This window comes from Pecten maximus, chromosome 2, assembly GCF_902652985.1.
Source record: "Pecten maximus chromosome 2, xPecMax1.1, whole genome shotgun sequence".
In the NCBI taxonomy this organism is placed as follows: domain Eukaryota; kingdom Metazoa; phylum Mollusca; class Bivalvia; order Pectinida; family Pectinidae; genus Pecten; species Pecten maximus.
The window spans coordinates 14,149,259-14,173,515 of NC_047016.1; the positions used below are offsets into that span (position 1 = coordinate 14,149,259).

At 36.1% G+C, this 24,257-nt stretch overlaps 2 protein-coding genes across 3 annotated transcripts; one reads left to right on the plus strand and one right to left on the minus strand.

Annotated features, from left to right (window-relative positions):
• Positions 1-2,610: 2,610 nt before the first annotated feature.
• On the minus strand, positions 2,611-16,459 carry LOC117318488 (poly(A) RNA polymerase, mitochondrial-like). 2 transcript variants are annotated; one of them, XR_004530382.1, is made up of 9 exons: positions 16,315-16,459; positions 14,437-14,708; positions 12,601-12,741; positions 11,216-11,416; positions 7,733-7,887; positions 7,103-7,392; positions 6,585-6,650; positions 2,882-5,545; positions 2,611-2,641 (listed from the first exon to the last, which is right to left on the minus strand). XR_004530382.1 is itself a non-coding variant. In XM_033873470.1 (8 exons), exons 1-8 carry the CDS (start codon positions 16,427-16,429, stop codon positions 5,187-5,189), a joined length of 1,599 nt encoding a protein of 532 aa, XP_033729361.1. In that variant the 5' UTR covers positions 16,430-16,459; the 3' UTR covers positions 2,852-5,186. The 2 variants fall into 2 exon arrangements, 1 of the variants encoding a protein (XP_033729361.1); XM_033873470.1 differs by lacking the exon at positions 2,611-2,641 and having other exon boundaries at positions 2,852-5,545.
• A 2,826-nt stretch (positions 16,460-19,285) lies between these two features.
• Positions 19,286-22,625, plus strand: LOC117318502. Its single transcript, XM_033873483.1, is given in 3 exon segments — positions 19,286-19,412; positions 20,441-21,256; positions 21,258-22,625. Coding segments are annotated over 2 exon segments (1,914 nt in total). The 5' UTR covers positions 19,286-19,412; positions 20,441-20,460; the 3' UTR covers positions 22,376-22,625.
• Positions 22,626-24,257: the final 1,632 nt, after the last annotated feature.

Sequence of the window (24,257 nt, forward strand, 5' to 3'; positions counted from 1 at the left end):
AAGCTACAATACTGTACCGTGTGTAAGCTACAATACTGTACCGTTTGTATGCTACAATACCGTACTGTTTGTAAGCTACAGTATCGTACCGTTTGTAAGCTACAATACCGTACTGTTTGTAAGCTACAGTATCGTACCGTTTATAAGCTACAATACCGTACCGTTTATAAGATACAATACCGTACCGTATGTAAGCTACAATACCGTACTGTTTGTAAGTTACAATACCGTACCGTTTGTAAGCTACAATACCATACCGTTTGTAAGCTACAATATCGTACCGTTTGTATGCTACAATACCGTACCGTTTGTAAGATACAATACTACACCGTTTGTAAGATACAATACCGAACCGTTTGTAAGCTACAATACCGTACTGTTTGTAAGTTACAATACCGTACCGTTTGTAAGCTACAATATCGTACCGTTTGTAAGATACAATACCGTACCGTTTGTAAGATACAATACCTTACTGTTTGTAAGCTACCATACCGTACCATTTGTAAGCTACAATACCGTACTGTTTGTAAGCTACAATACCGTACCGTTTGTATGGTACAATACCGTACCGTATGTAAGCTACAATACCGTACTGTTTGTAAGTTACAATACCGTACCGTTTGTAAGTTACAATATCGTACCGTTTGTAAGCTACAATACCGTACCGTTTGTAAGATACAATACCGAACCGTTTGTAAGCTACCATACCGTACAGTTTGTAAGATAAAATACCGTACCGTTTATAAGCTACAATACCGTACCGTTTGTAAGCTACAATACCGTACCGTTTTGTATGGTACAATACTATACCGTTTGTCAGCTACAATACCGTACTGTTTGTATGGGTACAATACCATACCGTTTGTAAGCTACAATACCGTACTGTTTGTACTACCATACGTTTGTAGCTTACAATAACCCGTACTGTTTGTAAGATACATACCTGTACCGTTTGTAAAGCTACAATAACCGTACCTGTTTGTAAGCTTACAATATCCGTACCTGTTTGTAGATACAATACCATTACCGTTTGGTAAGCTACAATACCGTACACGTTTGTAAGCTACAATATCCCTACCGTTTGTAAGATACAATACGTTCCGTTTGGTAAGCTACAATATCGTACCGTTTGTAAGCTACAATACCATACTGTTTGTAAGCTACAATACCGTACCGTTTGTAAGCTACAATATCGTACCGTTTGTAAGATACAATATCGTACCGTTTGTAAGCTACAATACCGTACCGTTTGTAAGCTACAATACCGTACCGTTTGTAAGCTACAATACCATACCGTTTGTAAGCTACAATACCGTACCGTTTGTAAGCTACAATACCATACCGTTTGTAAGCTACAATACCGTACCGTTTGTAAGCTACAATACCGTACCGTTTGTAAGCTACAATACCGTATCGTTTGTAAGCTACAATACCGTACCGTTTGTATGGTACAATACCATACCGTTTGTATGGTACAATACCGTACCGTTTGTAAGCTACAATACCGTACCGTTTGTAAGCTACAATACCGTACCGTATGTAAGCTACAATACCGTACCGTTTGTAAGCTACAATACCGTACCGTTTGTAAGATACAATAGCGTACCGTTTGTAAGCTACAATACCGTACCGTTTGTAAGCTACAATATCGTACCGTTTGTAAGCTACAATACCATACCGTTTGTAAGCTACAATACCATACCGTTTGTATGGTACAATACCGTACCGTTTGTATGGTACAATACCGTACCGTTTGTAAGATACAATATCGTACAGTTTGTAAGCTACAATACCGTACCGTTTGTAAGATACAATACCATACCGTTTGTAAGATACAATACCATACCGTTTGTAAGATACAATATCGTACAGTTTGTAAGCTACAATACCGTACCGTTTGTATGATACAATACCATACCGTTTGTAAGCTACAATACCGTACCGTTTGTAAGCTACAATACCGTACCGTTTGTAAGCTACAATACCGTACCGTTTGTAAGCTACAATACCGTACCGTTTGTATGGTACAATACCGTACCGTTTGTAAGCTACAATACCGTACCGTTTGTATGGTACAATACCACACCGTTTGTAAGATACAATACCGTACCGTTTGTAAGCTACATATGTACAATACCGTACCGTTTGTAAGCTACAATACCGTACCGTTTGTAAGCTACAATACCACACCGTTTGTAAGCTACAATACCACACCGTTTGTAAGCTACAATACCACACCGTTTGTAAGCTACAATACCACACCGTTTGTAAGCTACAATACCGTACCGTTTGTATGGTACAATACCGTACCGTTTGTAAGCTACAATACCGTACCGTTTGTATGGTACAATACCGTACCGTTTGTAAGCTACAATACCTTACCGTTTGTAAGCTACAATACCTTACCGTTTGTATGGTACAATACCGTACCGTTTGTAAGCTACAATACCACACCGTTTGTAAGCTACAATACCGTACCGTTTGTAAGCTACAATACCACACCGTTTGTAAGCTACAATACCACACCGTTTGTAAGCTACAATACCGTACCGTTTGTATGGTACAATACCGTACCGTTTGTAAGCTACAATACCGTACCGTTTGTATGGTACAATACCGTACCGTTTGTAAGCTACAATACCTTACCGTTTGTAAGCTACAATACCTTACCGTTTGTATGGTACAATACCGTACCGTTTGTAAGCTACAATACCGTACCGTTTGTAAGCTACAATACCGTACCGTTTGTAAGCTACAATACCGTACCGTTTGTAAGATACAATACCGTACCGTTTGTATGGTACAATACCGTACTGTTTGTAAGCTACAATACCGTACCGTTTGTAAGCTACAATACTACACCGTTTGTCAGCTACAATACCGTACCGTTTGTAAGCTACAATACCGTACCGTTTGTAAGCTACAATACTACACCGTTTGTCAGCTACAATACCGTACCGTTTGTAAGCTACAATACCGTACCGTTTGTAAGCTACAATACCATACCGTTTGTAAGCTACAATACCATACAGTTTGTAAGCTACAATACCGTACCGTTTGTAAGATACAATACCGTACCGTTTGTAAGATACAATACCCTACCGTTTGTAAGATACAATACCATACCGTTTGTAAGCTACACTACCGTACCGTTTGTAAGCTACAATACGGTACTGTTTGTAAGCTACAATACTACACCGTTTGTAAGCTACAATACCGTACCGTTTGTAAATTACAATACCGTACCGTTTGTAAGCTACAATACCGTACCGTTTGTAAGCTACAATACTACACCGTTTGTCAGCTACAATACCGTACCGTTTGTAAGTTACAATACCGTACCGTTTGTAAGCTACAATACCGTACCGTTTGTAAGCTACAATACCGTACCGTTTGTAAGCTACAATACCACACCGTTTGTCAGCTACAATACCGTACCGTTTGTAAGCTACAATACCACACCGTTTGTAAGCTACAATACCACACCGTTTGTAAGCTACAATACCGTACCGTTTGTAAGCTACAATACCATACAGTTTGTAAGTTACAATACCGTACCGTTTGTAAGCTACAATACCGAACCGTTTGTAAGATAAAATACCGTACCGTTTGTAAGCTAAATACCGTACCGTTTGTAAGCTACAATACGGTACTGTTTGTAAGCTACAATACGGTACTGTTTGTAAGCTACAATACCGTACCGTTTGTAAGCTACAATACGGTACCGTTTGTAAGCTACAATACTACACCGTTTGTCAGCTACAATACCGTACCGTTTGTAAGCTACAATACCGTACCGTTTGTAAGCTACGATACCGTACCGTTTGTAAGCTACAATACGGTACTGTTTGTAAGCTACAATACGGTACTGTTTGTAAGATACAATACCGTACCGTTTGTAAGCTACAATACCGTACCGTTTGTAAGCTACAATACCGTACTGTTTGTAAGCTACAATACGGTACTGTTTGTAAGATACAATACCATACCGTTTGTAAGATACAATAGCGTACCGTTTGTAAGATACAATAGCGTACCGTTTGTAAGATACAATACCATACCGTTTGTAAGATACAATACGGTACTGTTTGTAAGATACAATACCATACCGTTTGTAAGATACAATAGCGTACCGTTTGTAAGATACAATAGCGTACCGTTTGTAAGATACAATACCATACCGTTTGTAAGATACAATACCGTACCGTTTGTAAAAGTTGATTTTGAATTGTTTTACATATACCATCATGGTAACACTGCACAACGCTCACATAAACAAATTCACTATTAAACATTTACATGTACACATAGCCTTCACTCCAACAAGGACTCCTCATAGGAATAGATATAAACTCCTCATACTATAGATATGGACTCCTCGTACTATAGATATGGACTCCTCATACTATAGATATGGACTCCTCATACTAATAGTCATAAGGACTATAGACATGGACTCCTCATAGTATAGATATGGACACCTCATACTACAGATATGGACTCCTCATAATATAGATATGACTCCTCATACTATAGATATGGACTCCTCATAATATAGATATGGACTCCTTGTACTATAGATATGGACTCCACATACTATAGATATGGACTCCTTGTACTATAGATATGGACTCCTCATACTATAGATATGGACTCCTCATACTATAGATATGGACTCCTCGTACTATAGATATGGCCTCCTCGTACTATAGATATGGACTCCTCATACTATAGATATGGACTCCTTGTACTATAGATATGGACTCCTCGTACTATAGATATGGCCTCCTCATACTATAGATATGGACTCCTCATACTATAGACATGGACTCCTTGTACTATAGATATGGACTCCTCATACTATAGATATGGACTCCTCGTACTATAGATATGGACTCCTCATACTATAGATATGGCCTCCTCGTACTATAGATATGGCCTCCTCGTACTATAGATATGGACTCCTCATACTATAGACATGGACTCCTTGTACTATAGATATGGACTCCTCATACTATAGATATGGCCTCCTCGTACTATAGATATGGCCTCCTCGTACTATAGATATGGACTCCTCATACTAACGATATGGACACCACATACTATAAATATGGACTCCTCGTACTATAGTTATAAACTCTTTCCATCACAGATTTTGACTCCTATTAATTTATAAAATAGAACTCTCATTTTAAAAACATTATGTCTTGAAGTGCTGCATTTTTTGCTTTCAAGTTGTGTTTTCTGATATTTCTTGGTCTTGTTGGTGTAGTTGGTGTTTCAAATACTGATACAAATTCGTTTCTATCTATAGCTTCACATAATTTCCTCAACTCAGTCCTCATTCTTTTTATCACTAAAGAATTCACATTTTTTGACACATTCTTGTTTGAACATTCTTCGAATTCCAGAGGAATCACCATGGCACTGTGAGATCTACTAAAGTCGGACGATCTCAGGTAGTGTTTGCCATCATATACTGAAATCCAGTTATTACTGAAGCTAAACTCTGAGTAATAATCACAGAATCCTTTCAGCAAGTCAACTGAAACAACAAAGAAACAATAAGAATTCTTAAGTGGCCATAGAATCAAATTGTTTTAATCAAAACGTGTATACCATAAATAGGGTTCTGACAGGAAATTTTGATTTTAATATTTTCAAATTTTGATGAAATATGATTTAAATTCCGGTTTAGTATTTTTGATGTGACATTCTGAATGAGAAAATGACAGTATTAATTCAGTTTACTACAGTGTAGCTGGTTTGACGTTGTCAGCTTATCCTACCTCGATCCATTCCATATAGAAGCAATACATTTACAGCTGATGAAGATATAACTACAACTGTCACTAGGATGGCTGACTAATACCCCACTCCCCGCCTGTACAAACTGATTCCCTACTTCACTCACAAACAGACTACAACTGTCACCAAGGATGGCTGATCCTAATTAATATCCCACTCCCCAATCCACCCTGATTCAGACTCCATCCCAAAAACATCTAGAACCGTCACCAGAATGGCTCACTAATTCTCCACTCCACTCGTACAAAATGTATGTATGTATTCATGTACTCTTAACATATCGTTGAGTTATTTCATTTAAGGGATATATGAAATTATTGGACTAGAAAAGTAATGTATCATACTTCAATAATTGTTAATTAGAACCAGAACTGTGGCCAGGATGGATGCCTAAGCCACCATCCCTATACCACCTGATTCCCTCTCTGACCCAAACAGGATTTTTAATAAATTCCAAACAGGGGAGGGGGGAGGGGGGGATAGAAGATCAAAAAAGTCATTATAGTCAAACAACTTCAGTGTGTACATGTGCATTACAACACAAACTTTGAATGAGAACTGTTGGAAGAGCAGTTGGACATGATTCTGTCTACATACATAAGAAGGGGAATAACTGCCATAAAAATATAAAAGGGAAGAAAATTTGCATCAAGATGCATTGTTTTTATTGGAGATAAAGTACCAAAGTCAACTTTTCTGGTGCATCAGCTGACAACTTGTGTACAGTCCTGTTAAAAAATTGTGAATACTTTTCAGTGAAGTATTAACAAACTTACCTAGCGATTCATCATTTACAACCAACTCTTTTGCAAGGTCTGGAAACTTTCTAATTTTTTCCTTATCTGAAAACATAAAGCATATAGAACACCTTAGACCCAAAAGTTAAGTCTAAATTCTATAATTGTCGATATAGGTCAAGGTAATTCATTTGAACAATCAAGCAGCACTTCAAATCTGCATGCTTAAATACAAGTCATGGAATTTTTGGTTGTTTCAAACATGTATGTTTTTTTAATTGTCCCAATTGACAAATGGTTGGTGAAAGACAAGTATTTGCAACTTACGAGCTCTTCTTCATAAATTCTTGGTTATTCGGTTAGAGGTTTTTAGCAAATCAATCATGGCTATTGGTTATATAGCTGAAATGTATTGAGCACCACTTACATATACCCAATAGAAACAAAAATCATACAGGACATGGAAAAGATTTCTGTCTGTTATTTTCAAATTTTGTACATTCAGATGTTTTCTAGAATCCCTTCTGTTTTAATGACTTAATTAGGCAGTCAGATACCTGGACAGGATAGAATGCCAGTTGAGCAATCTTCTGTTGTATCTCTCGATTGTTTACGGAGATACCATGGTTCATACAGATGCTTGGCAGCCGGAAGCATTTTTTTCTGTTGTAAATAGAAGAGAGTCAGCATTGTCCAGGTGATGCCATGAGGTAACGGGTTAGGTCCTTCTCTACATAGACCCTGATAGGCAGCCCAACATTTGATGATGCGCACAAGAGAGCAGAATCGTTCGTCCAATGTGCTCATGGTATACAGTATCTCCGAGTTGATCACTGGATTATTTCTACTGTAAACAACAAAATCAATTACGAAGACCATAATTAATTCTCCTATATATAACAATCTTTACATAGATTATGTATGTGGTATTATATAATATTAAGGAAAACTTGTCCTGGAGTTTTCCTGTGTTACCTGTAATATTTGTGGAGTTAAGCAAAGTACATTTGTAAATTTAATGGGTCCTTATAATTAGCTTGTATGAGCAACATTATGTGTCTTCAGAAAGAAAGAAACCCTGGACTTATTTAATACATGTCCATAAGCCTGTACTTTATTTTCAATCAATCACAATTATCTTTCTGTTAAAGATGTAAAGACTAGAGATGGAATAAATGTAAACTAACCTTTGTTTTAAAATCCTAGTAACTGATATGTCACAGATGATGTTTGAGGGGATATGACGAACCTTTATGATTGGTACACTGGCGTAGGGAATAGAACTTAATAAATCAAGTGATACAACTTTTCTCAGTTTTTGCCTAATCTTTTGAAATGTTTTCTGAAAAAAAAATTAAATGAAAACAATTGTGTTAAATCTGCATGATCTATCATAAAACCATATAACTGATGTTTACTGACATAATGTTTAACAGTTGTTTCTATTTGACAAGTTGCAGGGATTAAATTAAACAAGAGATCTCAGAGGGATCTTGGCACCCACCATTGAATGATCTTTATAGGTTCCATGTCAGATTGATCTTCTCTCTACTTTTCCCTTCATTTTACTTATCTGTGCAAATTGAGAAACATCCCTCCAGTACTTTTCAAACAAGGGAATTCTAGCTATATAAGAAATTTCAGATTTTGCGATAATGGCTGTTTGCTTGCAAGGTTGTTTTCAGGACAGACTGGTCCCAAAATGCAATACAAGGGACCAAGGGGAACCTACATATGAAATTTGAGAAAGATCCCTTCAGTACTTTCTGAGAAATAGCGATAACAAACTTCAACTGTCAAAATCCAAGATGGCTGTCTGTCGGCCATGTTGTTTTCCAACTAGTCCAAAAATGGAATATGCTTAACTACGGACCAAGGCCAACCTACATATGAAATTTGAGAAAGATAGCTTTAGTACTTTCTGAGAAATAGCGATAACAAACTTCAATTGTCAAAATCCAAGATGGTTGCCTGTGGGCCATGTTGTTTTCCGATTGGTCTCAAAATGCAATATGCATAACTAAGCAACAAGGGGAATCTACATATGAAATTTGAGAAAGATCCCTTCAGTACTTTCTCAGAAATAGCGATAACAAACTTCAATTGTCAAAATCCAAGATGGCTGCCTGTCGGCCATGTTGTTTTCCGATTGGTCTCAAAATGCAATATGCATAACTAGGCACCAAGGGGAGCCTACATATGAAATTTGAGAAAGATCCCTTCAGTACTTTCTCAGAAATAGCAATAACAAACTTCAATTATCAAAATCAAAGATGGCTGCCTGTCGGCCATGTTGTTTTCCGATTGGTTTCAAAATGCAATATGCATAACTAGGCACCATCTGATGATGGTGGGCTAAAAATTAAATTGCAGTGAAAACATTTCTGGCGGCTGCTAGGGAAAAGATAAATCGATCTTACACAGGGTGGGTAAAGACAGCTGGCACACGCTATATGACGCTGCTCACAATAACATAACGTCATTATTTTACGTTGAGTAACCAAGTCGTAAATGATGACGTCATCAATTTTGACGCACATTCCAAGGAGCATTGAAGATGGCATGATAAAATACTTTCATAAAAACTTACGTTTGGTTGCAAGTATGGGAGAAAAATAATCAATCACGGGTCTGTTCCGTGAACAAGGGTATCTCAACCCTCGTGTAAAAGTTTGGCTGGCCAGCACTCGGCAAGCCTCATGCTGACTGGCCAAACTCTTACACTCGGGTTGAGATATCCCTGTCCACGGAACAGACTCATGATAGATTCTATTAATCTTGTACTATAGATACAGACAGATACGTATACTACTTTTAGAATTTACCTGTCAATGTTACATGTAGTGTACTAAAACATTTTCATTTTTGAAGGTTGAACTTTCAAACTTTTTGCATTTTTACTGACTGTTTGAAGAAAATAAGTACATGTATTTCAATATAGCAGGATTATAATGATAAGATTATATATACCAGATCAGAAGATTATAAGACTCTTTCATATGTGTATATGTAGGATAGGGACATTCCACCCGAGGGGTCACAAAATGTGGTGAAACCCGAGGCTTGCCGAGGGTTTTACCACATTTTGTGATCCCGAGGGTGGAATATCCCTATCCTACATACACACATAATGAAAGAGTCTTTTTCTCTCATATCATTACCGAATTTCTGGCGAAAGTGTCCCTCAGCCATCCATTTTCTTCAATTTTTTAATTTCTTTATTTGACGTTTTTACTAAATATACTTATGATATTCTGAAAGATCATACCCTATTTTTAGCAAACAGTGTTTGCACACAAATTTCATTCATTTTGTGGATAAGTGATGAACGAATGAACAATTCGCCGATAAAATTACCGTAACTTGACCGACTTTTACGTGGCCGTGATCAAATTGTCAACATCCGAGAAAAAGAAGTTCTATCAACAATACTGAAAGCCAACGCTGAAATGAGTTTCCCAACTTCACATATAATTTGATTTGCACCTCGACATATTTAATCATTTCACAGAACACACTGTACTTTTAAATGTCAAGTCAAATTTTTTTTATATAAAATACTACGTCACTGCATGACGTCACGACTGTCATTGGAATTCCATTCATAGTTCAATGAGAGTGATGTCGATCTCGATCGCCATGACGCGGCGATGTTTCGTGGCTGGTAATTTTAAATTCACTGTGATTTTGGCAACTTCGTGTGTGAACCAGCGAACAGTGACTCTATACGAGTATTCAATCTTTTCTGTGACATAGGATTATATGTGTTTAACCGGTTGTCTTGATGGAATGACGAAGGTAGGTCAGTCGATAGGCTAACGATGATCATATTGAAAGGCTAGGATGGCAGTTAGTTTTCATGGTTACTCTACACAAATATAGACTCTGAGTTACAATTGAAATAAATATTTTTTATATAAACATCGAGGGGTGTCATTTTTACCGAATGTTCGTTCATTTAAGAGCCAATTCCCAACTTCCAAATACACAGGTTACTGAGTAGGCCTAACAGTTACTGACAGTATCGTAGAGTAAACAAATTCCAGGGCCCCCTGCTGACGCAAACGGAACCATTTCATAGATTGTGACGTTTGACATTTTCTTTTTTATATTTTTTTTATGTATGGCTTTTATTTTACTTCCTGTCATTGCCAGGTGATTGTGTGTGTTTACATGTTTTTAATGACAAATGACAAATCTGTCGGGTAGGCAAGTCTGTATTGTACTGTAACTGTTACAACAGGCCTGTAGGCGTAGTTTAACTGTTTGTTACAGTAACGGAGTTATACGTTTAACCGTGTAGCCCTATTGATTTACTGCTGATATGATATATATTTATCTAAGAATGTATGTATTTTTATAGTTAAGTCCAACGTTTCAAAACCGACACCGACGATAAGGACTGTCGGATGTGAACACAAGCAGACGACGTTGTGAGAGTTGTCCCCCTTGAACGCAGATTAATCCGCGCGCGTGAAATGCTATGTAAGATAGATTTATCTTACATAGCTATCTTACATGGGCAAACTCTATCCAACATGGCGAGATATGAGAGAAAACAATAAGTCTATACAAACCTGATCAGATGATAACAATAAGTCTATATATACCTGATCAGATGATAACAATAAGTCTACCTGATCAGATGATTACAATAAGTCTATACATACCTGATCAGATGATACCACAATATCCAAATCTCCACCCTTACATCCAAGCTTGGTGACAGATGAACCGTGTATACCAATAGGAATGTCTGGCAGAGTTTTCCTCAGTTTCTCCACGATCTCATTGTAGACCATGAAGTAGACAATCTGATGATGATTTCCTTGCTTCAGTATAGTATCTAAGTGTAGCAGCTGTTCATCTACCTAAAAGGACAATTCTATTCCATTCACATTGTTTTAATTTTATTTATATCCGTTTTAATTCTTTGTGGGTGAGGTTGATAATTACTACAAACACTTTTATTTATATCTAGCATCCTGTTATTCCTTCTCACTTGCATACAACATTTTGTCAGATAGAATTACAGGTTTAGAGTAAATGTGACATTGCCAAATATCAAGAAAGTTCAAATTATTCTGAAATTGATTTGATCAGTCTGGTGCTGATTATATATAATTAGCACCCCTCGAAAGCCTGAGGAATATGTGATGCACACCTGGGTCGCTATTCAAATTTTCACACTTGCTGTACACCAATGGAAAGATCTAATTTTCTTTCGAAGATATCCATGCGCAATTAATAATTTTCAACATTCTCTTTTCCTAACCCATGTTTAAGTGGAAATTAGGGCATGTCAGTCATATATGCCTGTATGAGATCCCGCGGTAGTGATATTAATTTAGAAGGGTATTTCCCAAAGTTACGACATAATTATATCACTACCAGTATAAACTTGCTTGAAATAAGCATGTGTGCACAAAGCTCTCAGCATTTTAGGTATGGGGGTCACTTGCCAGACCATGTGGATTTTCTCTAAGGGGACTTTGGTTTGCTCTTACAGTAAGACCACACTATCTGATCATTAACATTGGTTAATATAGATGATATAGATGTATAATATATTTTGTAAAATAAATTAATTCTATAGTTAAGTTCGTATTCAGATGTGAAAGAATCTTGATTATCCAGAGAGTGTCACTACCTTATACAATCGTTGATCAATTGTTGTAAAATAAATTAATTCTATAGTTAAGTTCAGGTAGGAAGGAATCTTGATTATCCAGAGTGTCATCACCTTATACACTGCACATCCTTTAGTGTAGACAGACGAGAAATTTTCATATACATTGAAAATATTGAGGAATCCAGCCACTTATATATACTCCAAACAAACCTATGCAGTAGTTATTGGATGAGGGCCAAAAAACACTGCTTATGACAGGAAAGTATGTGCTATTCCATAACCACTACTATTGTCTGAACAAGTAAAGTGGATGAACAGAAAATTTTAAATACAATGTGATAACTATGATTGTTTGGGGGGATGATTGGGATGGGAACGTTTTGGCATGAAAAAATCTACAGAAAAAATATAAGTATTACTTACGCTTTCTACATCCTTCAGATGGTCATGAATACGAAAAGGACTTCTACCAACATTTAAAAAGCCAGTAAATCTCTTTTGCTTATTCAGCCAATGCTGTCCTTCTTTATTTTTGCTTTGTAATATCACAGACTGCTTGTTTATCTGTGGAAAAATAAATATGATACAATTTATACAAATAAAGAAAAATCAATTAAAGTGTTGTCACACTAGTCAGAAATAACCTATAGACACCCATACTGTAACAAATCTCATGATTAATTAAAGTAAATCACTGCCTTCACTAGGGTTTGAACCCGGGACCTCTGGGTTACTTCAGGTGGACATCTATTTATGACCACTCTCAAGAACGACCACCCCTTGTATGCGGCCAAGTTTCTCGTTTACCGACATTTTCCATTAATAAATTACCCTTCTAAACGACCACCGCGCTGACCCGACCAATGACCGCTTAATTATATGTCCCAAATACGTGAAATGTACTTTGGTTTCCCTCTCGTGAACAACCAAGATTCTGGCAATATTTTGTGAAGACATTAAAATTATAGAATAATAAAAGCATGTAATGTCCTCTTTGAAATTCACGGACCCAGGTAAAATTCTAACACATTGGATTGACAGGTTGTTTACATTGAGATAGGCAGCTTGGGAGGTGTTTTGCCCACTAATGTTTTTACAAACAAGATAATTACTCCTACCTTTTGTTTTAACAAATTCTATTGAGTTAACAAAAGGATTACAGTACACAAATCGCTCGATCTTCCTTTCAATATGAGAGTGGGTTAAGAATATATTCATTTCAACAAACTTTGTAGCCTTTCAACCTAGCATGCTCCTGGCCCATATCATGAGCCCAGCTCTCTTGCTGCTGTGTCTTTTTTCTTTCTTTTTTCTACACATTTTAATCCTGTGACATTGGGAGTAATCCAAGGTCATTCATTTGAACAAACTCGGTAGCCCTTCATCCCAACATGCTACTGTCACATGTACATACTTTGGCAACTGCAGGTCTCTGGACCTCTTTTAATTAGAGGGTTACAGAAATGACTATTAACCCTTTCACCCCTACTGACCATAATGGACTTCAACTTATGAAAGAATGGCAGAGTCCACTAAAGTTTCTTAGGGTTGAAAGGGTTAAGATAAGAGCTAAATTTTGCTGAATGAGATTGGATTTTTGTTGAAATGCTACTGCATCTTTTATGTTGATGATATGAGCTGACATGAATGAATGAGTTTTAATGAATTATCCAACAGAAAAAGGTCTACAAATAGTCTTTTTTTTCCTTCTCTTTTTTTTATATTTTAGAGAAAAGCATTTTACTAAGTCATCAATGAAAACGCTGAAGCATTTTTCTAAAAATCACAAGTATGATGTTCATTGTGTGCCAATAATTTGTTCTTCAGCCTTCACCCATGTAATTAATACATACATACTGTATAACATTATATTTATCTCTAGTATAGCTAAAATAATATACTCAGATAAAATTTAATTTACATGCCTTTAATTAATGTCCCTTGTGATCGTTCCACACTCTGAGTGGGTTTAGGCTTGTTATTTTGTTATAAGATATGACACACAGGTGGCCATCAATGAGTGTAATGTTACATTTATACTGATATCCCCAATGAAAAAAGATTCTTAGAATGTTTTTGTTGAATGAGGAGTACAAATAGGATATGACACCAGTACCTGCATGTGGAACAAGGTCATATCAACCCATTTACAATATAAAATCCCGGTACTTGTTTTGAAATTTGGATATGTTCTATTCATATAATTATTATAGGCTATAGAGGTGGCTAATTACAAACTACATGTATATCTATACTCACATAGGTTACTAATAAATGTTTCCGTATCTCATCATCTACTTTCTGTAGTTCTGTTTCAGAAATTGCATTATATCTATTTGCAGTCTTTCTGCTGCTCTCAATCATTGACCAATATGACTTTTTATAACTAAGGCTTCTTCGCCACGTTTGCTGTCTTTGAAACTGAGTTTCATCTCTTTGACCTAGCTTGTTTGATTTGGTAGTCAAGTTCTGCTGATTGTCTGCTTCATTTTGATCCTGTTCTTTCATCCGTTTGTCATTGTGAAGTTTGACTGAAAAAAAAGTATGTATCTACTTTAATTAACCATCAAATGATCATGATAACAAGGAGATCCTATGTATGGAATCTAAGAAAGAAATAAGCAGAATTTTCTGGAGAAAAGTGATTACACTATAGGTTTAAACACCAGGTCATGGAAATAACTATAAGAGGGAACATGAATATCAGTTTGTCTGTAATACCCTAATGATGTTAATATTGTCATGTTCCATTTTCAACTACTATTCTAATGTATTACAGTATTTCTAAATTTATATTCTATCATATCATACTCGACTGGTTGCAAATATTTTCCCATAGGACCCGGTCACCCACATTGGAAATAAGATAATAATAACTTTAATGGTCATCATGGGCTATCCTAGGTAAAGGTGGACCGGTCTATATATATATAGTATATGTCCTTCTGTGATATTAAAATCTCTGGACTAAGTAAAATTTTATGTGATATTTTATTGATCTGAAGTAATGTTTCCAAAACAAGTATTATATGTAAACTGTCTGTTATTCAATGTTTAGTTATAAACCTTTTATATTGAAAATACAACAGTTAGTGTGCTAAGTGGTAACAGCCAGAGCAGACTTCGCTGGTAGGGCTCTCCCCAACCCTTAGAAAACTATGACAGTGCCACTTTTGTTGTTTGTTTCTGTTTAACGTTCTATTAACAGCCAGGGTCATTTAAGGACGTGTCAGATTTGGAGGTGGAGAAAAGCCGGAGTACCAAGAGAAAAACCAACGACCTACACTGTATGGTCAGTATACCTGGCAGGCCACAATATATCTCCTTATATCATTTTACGTTACTATTGATATAACTATGACAGTTTCTTAAGCATTGTCCCTATGTACCATTTATATAATATTATTTTAAGATCAGTGCTATAATCTAATAGTCATTAATTTATGCATACATGTAAGCTGGTAAATTGACTTTTACAAGAATTTATATTATCATTATTATTAGTATGTTACACAAATTTCTAAAAATCCTAGATGGCTGCATGCATATACATGTTGGCCATATATACATTGTTTCCCTGATCCTATATATATGGTATATGCTATATACCATTTAGCATTAGTAATGTTACATACATGTAACACTGCAGGGGCTAGCAATGATTATATGCGAATATATTCCTAAATTCCTTATTATTTTTATCCCATATGATCGTTGCTAGTCCCTATGGTTATAGTAACTTTAACATTGTCTGTCAAAACAGCTAATTACAAGATCCAGAAAATAAAACGGCCACCAGGCAACTATCTTTGATTTTGACAGTTGAAGTCAGTTATCATTATTTATTTCTTGTTTACCTTTTCATAACACTCTTATGTGATCTCACGTGTTTTTCTTATTTTCATGATTATGCCATATAATCATTGCTAACCCCTGTGTTATGTTATGTGTTCTTACGTATTTTTTCTTATCTTTATTTTTAATTCTTTATATATAAGCTTATATTTATAATCGTTGCTAGCCCCTGTGATATAGGGAGACCTACAAATGTATAACCGAGAGAATGTGTTCGAGGGCAAAGACAGAGGTTAGTTTGAGTTTGTCGCTTATGAAACACATACTCTTTCATAAACGTACCTGTTTTGAAACCATGTGTACTTGAATTTACACACAATAATGTCTGTATAAATGAGTTTTTCCTAGAAAACAGTTTGATACAAGTGCGAAGACCGCTGCACATGGTCGCGGCCATGATGAATCGTATTAATTTACAAATCAGACATTGATTCAACATTTCCGGAAATGGCCACATTTTCTCTCATTTTGTTTTAGATTACGTAGGATGCAATGAAATATCTAATCGTTAAATCATAAAATAAAATAAATGAAACATAACCTTGGAAGAGCATAGCTTTACACGTACATAAATACAAAATGGGGTCCTCCTAAAGACATGAATGGACCTGAAAGGACCTGAATGGGTTTTAAAGGTGTTTATTGATTATTAATGTGTTATTTCTCAGTGTTTTATGCAAGAATGGGTGTTATTACATGTGCTGTACTATTATACCTCACTATTCATACCTGGGAGTCCGGTCAACTCGGCACTTACGGTTCGAGACACCTTGGCACTTTTCCAGTACACATCGGCAATTTCAGATATATTTTCGACTGTTCGAATTCCTATACGAAATCATGCTTCAGAAAATAAATGTTAGTTTCAAATACCGAGAGCGAAACCTTCGCGGGTTCTGCCTACGTGAGGGCGTAGGGTTTACGGATAATATTATGATGGCTCATAAGGGCCAAATATCAAATATTGACAGCGAGAATGCGAAATCGCGACGGCGAAAACGCGAGATTAATCTCACACTCTCGCCGTCGCGATTTCACTTCCTCGCCGTCGCGTTTTCGCATTATCGCATTTTAGACCTTAGTTCGAAAACGTGAGAATGAGAGATTTGATATAAGGCCCTATAACGGCCACAGGGACTTGAGAATTAGTTACAGTCTACATGTATTTGGACCGCCCGCCAAGTGTGCATAGCACATTTTCAGTCGTATTGAACGCCAGATTAACATATATTCAATTAATTGAACCTATCTTCAATTATTAGAAGATAGGTTCAATTAATTGAAGATAGGTTCAATTCAATTGAAGATAGGTTCAATTCAATTGAACCTATCTTTAATTATTTAAATTGAATTCAACATATATCTTCAATTGATTTTAACCCATCTCTAATTGAATTGAACCTACCTCTAATTGAATTTAACCTATCTTCAAATACAACATATCCTTAATTAAATTGCACCTATCTTTAATTCAATTGAACCTATCTTTTATTTGTTCGTAATTGAAGATAGGTTCAATTCAATTAGAGATAGGTTCAATTCAATTAGAGATAGGTACAATTCAATTAGAGATAGGTTCAAATCAATTGAAGATAGGTTCAGTTAGTCTTATTTAAACCTATCTTTAATAGAATTGTACCTATCTTCAATTGAATTGAACTTATCTTTAATTAAATTGTACCTATCTCTAATTGAATAGAAACTATCTCTAACTGAATTGTACCTATCTCTAATTGAATTAAACCTATCGTTAATTGAATCGAACCTATCTTCAATTATTTGAAGATAGGGTCAATTAATTGAACATATGTTAATTTGGCGTTCCATACAGTCGTTTTGGGGGGTTAGATTAAAATTCGGTAAAAATGACTCCCCCTGTGTTAATGTATATAATAAGCACCGGGGGAGTCATTTTTAACTACAAAATGTAATTCTCAAGTCCCTGTGCTAACGGCCACCATAGGTAATACCTTGATTGGCGAAATAATAGATGTCCAGTCTCAATTAAATAATCAAAATGCTTAGTTTTGACTATACACAAATGCTTTTTTTAGTTTGCCTCACTGATAGCGTGTGTTATTTATGGTATGGTCAGGTCTAAAGTTGCATTCAGCTGTCTTGTGTGTGATATATTTTTCAATGTAGAAAACTTAACGCTATAACATTTTGGCATATATTTATGAATTTTCTGTTACAGACGCACTGCAATGATCACACATGTACAACCCATTACCCTATACTTGTCTGTTGATCAAATTCTTGGCATTTTTTCCGGGTCCGATTGCTGAAAGCATTCAACGGAAACAAATTTAACTTTTATACATTCTTCATTTGACAAGTTCGGACTATCCGAAATACGGTATGCTATAAACAATCAGAGTTCGCACTAACACTAGCTAAAACATGATTGTTTTTATTGAATACAAGAATTATAAAATTAACATGTAAAAGTGTTCAATACTCAGCCGTGATTGTTTGACTTATGATGAGACAATATGGACACTAAATAAAACTGAAAACTAATCATTATCGATTGACGTATTTCAACATTTATCCACTCATACACTAGGGCAAAGAAAATATTCTCTTTGTATTGTTCTTTGAATATCAAAGGGGGATTTTCATTCGTTACATAACTCCAAACCAATGCTCAATGTATGATGTTTTATCGTCATTTTCAAGGTTTTTTTAAAATAAATTTACAAGGACCGAAAAAAACAGAAACCTTCTAATTAAGGTAGTGTCACGTTCACACACACACACACACACACATATATATATATATATATATGATTTAGCAACACAAATGACGAAGGAAGACAACTCACGATCTACGGCACCCAAACGCCTAGCCAGAAACACCCGCAGCTTATACCGCTGCGCCACATCGGCGTTCTATATATACCGTATAGCAACGATTATAACAAATTCCAAGTAGGCTAGATTCACATATTCAACAATTAAAACGTCATCTACCGACTTGTCTTCAAAAAATGCCGACTTCACGAAGTGCCGAGGCGTCTGTGATCATATACTGTACTATATATTTTACACAAGAAATTCATTTGATTTAAAAAGTACGATATGTGTGATCTATTGTTAGTTATTTTTTAGTTTCGCAACTCTTTTCTAAATCTGTATTGTTATCCATAAACACTATTAAACAGTTCCGAAAGAAATAATATCCCATGGGAGATAACTCGTGCTATTTTTCTAGTATTCAATTCCGGAAATCGTTTTCTTTTTAGACACAAAACAAGATGTCAGCGCCCGCGTTCAGAGAAGTGCAATACACAGGGAAGGATGCTATGCCTACATGCTTCCTAATGAATGCATCATTTTGACAGTACACTAACTGTTGACTACTACTGACATATAAGGTACATTCCATTACAACATAATTAGTTACCTGCTTACTGTCAGTATATTACTTGGTCACTAACAGTCCAAGTCACCGGTTACACTTTCACCGACACGGTTTTGAAGTTGATGTGCTACAAATGTACCGACGTTTCAGAAATAAGGTTTACCTATCAGGTGTTTCGATGGCGGCCTGTTCTTTGATATTTTGATGGGTTTCTGTAAACTTCTTTAAACTTAGACTCTGAACGATAAATAAATATACATGTGTAGCGCAAAGTGGGCCCCGAGACGTTCCTGTTACATATGTATATAGCACATTGATCACAGAGACATGTTGGGTTTTTACTATTTGTACCATAGGCCTACAATATATTATATAAAAGCGTGATATAAAATTGCAAAATAGAGGTATAATATTTTGCAGCTAGAAATGTCCTAGTGTGTATGGACTATATGGACAGGTATACATGTATAATGAAACCCTACACACATTTCCAAAACGTCCATACTTTCCCACAGAAAACATACCAAAGAGTCAGACAGAAGCTTAGGAAAACAAGATATTCATATTGCATACCTTAAAAGCTCCTTCCTATATATACTCACAGTCTCTTGTTTAATTAACACTACTATATATGTGCCAACTTTTGTATATGAATATTTATTTGCGTACTCACTTTTGTTAAAGAGTTTATATTACTCTCTTATGAGAGAAGAAAATTGAACTTAAGAAGATAACAGATAAGACAGGTTACATTAATATACTCTAACTGCTTAGTTTCTGTAAAATGAACAGAATTTAGGCACATAATATTGAATAAAGATATGAATAGGACTTGAACCTGTACACAATTCTCAAAACTCAAAGCAGACAAATCATTGAATGTATGGAGTCTAGATTTCTTAGGTAGAGAAGCATTTGTTCTAATTCAAGAGCTAAATGTTTCAATTGTATTCAACTAAAGAGAAGAGAATAGAATTGAAGACATATTATTAACATCATTAATGATTATTTTTCTAAAGTTATTTGATGTATTATTTTCAGATACCTGTGCATTCATCATCATGTCTACTGGAGGAGGGTTTGATATTAACAGGCTTAGAAGTCCATACGAAAATAACTCAGAGTGGAAAATGCGTGAGGAATTTCTACAGGCTCACAATGGATCTTACCCAGTCCATCGTCTTCTGTGTTTATCAAATTGCTACATCAATTCCCGACTGTATGGTTGTCGTTACCCTCCTGCCACCATGAAAGAACTTGCAGCCTTGTCAACTGGTCTCAGAGCCACAGGCATTGACAAAATGATGGGGGTGCAGAAAGTTAAGTTTGTGAAAGAGAAAGAGGAGACAAAGTTAACAAAAATAAATTTTGTTAAGGCATCAGAGGACTTAGCAGTGAAGCAGGTAACAACAGGTTCAGACAAAACTTCAGTTCAAACAATGGATACTATATTAACTGAAAATGGTGGTAATGACAATGCCAAACCCAGTACAACAAAATCCACTACTCATAGTTCAATGACTAAATCCAGCAATCCAGTTGTAGCTAAAACAAGCACTCTAAGTACATCTGTCAAAAGTAGTTTTGCATCCCAGTGTGAGCCCAAACCAGTGGTTCACCCTCCTCCGAAACTCAAACAGAACACGCAAGCTATGCTTGCTTTTGCTACAAAGGATGAATTAAATGAGGCAGTGGAAAGGAACTTCGAGGATAAGACTCCAATCGAACAAAACATATTTGATTTAGCCAAAGCATTGGAAGGACTATTAAAGAAGGATGTCAATAATCTGGGGAAAAGATTATCTTCCAATTGCTGCAATGAAAACAAAAATAGTGTTTACATACAAGTATAAGGAGCTGCCAGCACCAAAGGGACTTCACAAGTTTGTGTGCTGTATTATGTATGACTCGGTGGAATTAGCAGAAGGAGAGGGGGGAAACAAAAAAAAAGCCAAACAAAACAGTGTAGAAGAGGCTGCATGTAAACTTTGTAAACCATTCTTGAAAGTTGTTAGGCTTAACCCAGAGACACAAGTTCTAAAAGCCACTGATGAGTTCTTTCCATCAGCCTGGAGCATAAATGAACAACAACCATCCAATAATGCTGTAAGTGTGTACAAGGAATCAAATGCAACTAGTTTAGCAGCTTGTAAAAAACGGAAATTCTTGGAAACATCCAGTGATCTTACCAGGTTTGTGCTCATTGAACCTAAGGAGGCAAGAACTAGTGACAATGCTAAAGCTGTCCTCCAGCGTAGTGCTGATTTAAATAAAGCTCTATTGGAGTATGAATTCCATGATGAGGGAACAGGGGTGCGATGTCGAGTGATACTCGAAGGACATATTCTGGTGGATTGTTTTGGTACTGGTCGCTTAACAGTGAAATCAGCAGCTGCAGAGAAAGCCTTGGAATTATTAAAAAAAATGTGCTGGACTATAAAAGTAAAGCAAGCTGTGGATTCAATTGATGCAGGTCTGAGCCGAGATGAAATTTTTGGCGAAATTCAGGCACAAGTAAAAGCCATTCCAGAAGACAACAAAGGGAGACAACTGCTGATGAAGATGGGCTGGACAGGTGGCGGTGTGGGAGCAGAAGGCAACAAGGGACGTGAAATGCCTGTAGCAGAAGAATTGTCAAAAAATCAGATGATATGTCGTGCAGGACTAGGATCAATTAATTCTTCTGAGAGGGAATTTAGAACTAATGTACTGGAGGCATTAGAGACTTACACAAAATCAGGAAAACAGGAGGACTTGATGTTCACAGCAGAGTTCACAAAAGATGAACGAGCATATATCCACCAGCAAGCACAAAAGCTTGGGCTTAAAACTCAGAGTCGTGGCTCTGGTGAGGGTCGTTACCTGACTGTTAGTCGTAGACGATCAGCGTTCCAATTGTTTAATCATTTAATTGAAGAGGGTGGTTCTACAGCCAAATATGAACTGGTAGCTCCGGGACAGTGTTCCCAAACTTAATTACCTGATCATGAGACGATAGAACTGAACATATACATTTTACTATAGTGAAACGTAATATAGGTAGTTCTGGAAGCTGTGTTTTAATAATTTTAAATTGCATCTGTCATTACGAAAGACCATTTATTTATTTCCTCATGGATGAAGCAAGTGATTCTGTGAGATATCATTCAAATAGACACCTTTATTTGATTTCTTTCATGTTGTTAGATGTTGAAAATCATGTTATATTATATTTTTCATTTGAAGACTTATTTGTTTTTTTTGTTTAAGATCGTGGACAAATATCATGGTATTTTTTAGCCCACCGTCATCAGATGGGTTAGTGCTATTCAAATGATCATACGTCCATGGTCAGTCCTCTTTCTTCAAAGTGCTGGAGGGGTTTTCTCAAACTGCATATTGTGTTCCCCTTGGTATGTCCCCCTTGGTATGTCCCCCTTGGTCCCAAGTTGTGCCCATCTGATTTTGAGTCTGATCCAGAAAACATCATGTCTGGCAGATGGCCATCTTTGATTTTGACAGTCGAAGTTTGTTATTGCTATATTTCTGGAGAAGTACAGGAAGGATTTTATTTTTTCTCAAATTTCACATATATGATACCCTTGGTCCCTGGTTGTGCCCATTTGATTTTGAGCCTGATCCAGAAAACAAAATGACCGCAAGGTAGCTAGCTATTTCTGATTTTGACTGTTGAAGTTTGTTAATTATCTGCTATTTCTGGAGACGTACTGGAAGGAGTTTTCGTTAACTTTAAATGAGTAAAATTGAAAGAAATTTAAAAAATGCTCTTCTATGACCCAGATATGGTGGAATCAAATACGCTGGGGTCTCATGTTTGCCCAGGAGAGGGGGGTAAACTTGACTATAGTTTATATAGGAAAATCACATTTTTGAACATCCTTTTTTAGCTCGTCTCTTCGAAGAAGAGTGAGAGCTTATGTCGTCACTTGGGCGTCGGTTTTTCAAATGTTAAATTTTTGGTGCAAGTGTTGAAAGGCATAGTAATTTATGGTAATACGGTCCCTGTGGGGGTCATACTATCCCCTGCCAGAGTTAAACTAAAAGATTTTTTTGGGAAAAAACCAGAATTTTCAAATTTTTGGACTTAGAAAATTTTTGCGTTAAGTTTTTGGTGCAAGTGTTGAAAGGTATTAATACATCACTATATAATTGTACTAGGGTGCTGATAATTGGCAATAGAGTTCCTCTGGGGTTAAACTATCCCCTGCCAGAGTTAAACTAAAAGATTTTTTGGGGGAAAAAACCAGAATTTTCAAATTTTTGGACTTCACTTTATAATTGTACTAGGGTGCTGATATTTGGCAATAGAGTCCCTATGGAGTAAAACAATCCCTTCCTGGAGTAAAACTTTAAAAAAAAAATCAGATTTTTTTTTTAAATCTGTGTTTTTTTGTTTTTGTTTTTAAATCTTTGGACTTTGTGTTAAGTTTATGTTATGAGTGTTGAAAGGCATAGTAATACCTGGTATTAGGTTCCCTGTGTGGGGTTAAACTATCCCTTGCCTTTTTTGGGGAAAAAACACATTTTTTCAAATTTTTGTGCAAATGTTGAAAGCTATAAACTCATCACTTTATGATTGTACTAGGGTGCTGATATTTGGTAAAAGAGTCCCTATGGAGTTACACTATCCCTTCTTGGGGTGAAACTGAAAATAAAACAATGGGAAAATGCTCACAATTGACAATTTATACTGGTCCACAGTTTTCAAGGGAGACAACTCTCATTAGGATAATATTTTGTCAAAAAATTGAAGAAATATGTCCAAAAGCAATTACATTTGTTTTTAATATATTCATTTAATCTACAACAGCATAGCTTGTCTCCCGAATGTTTGTCAATAAATAATTTATATATATAT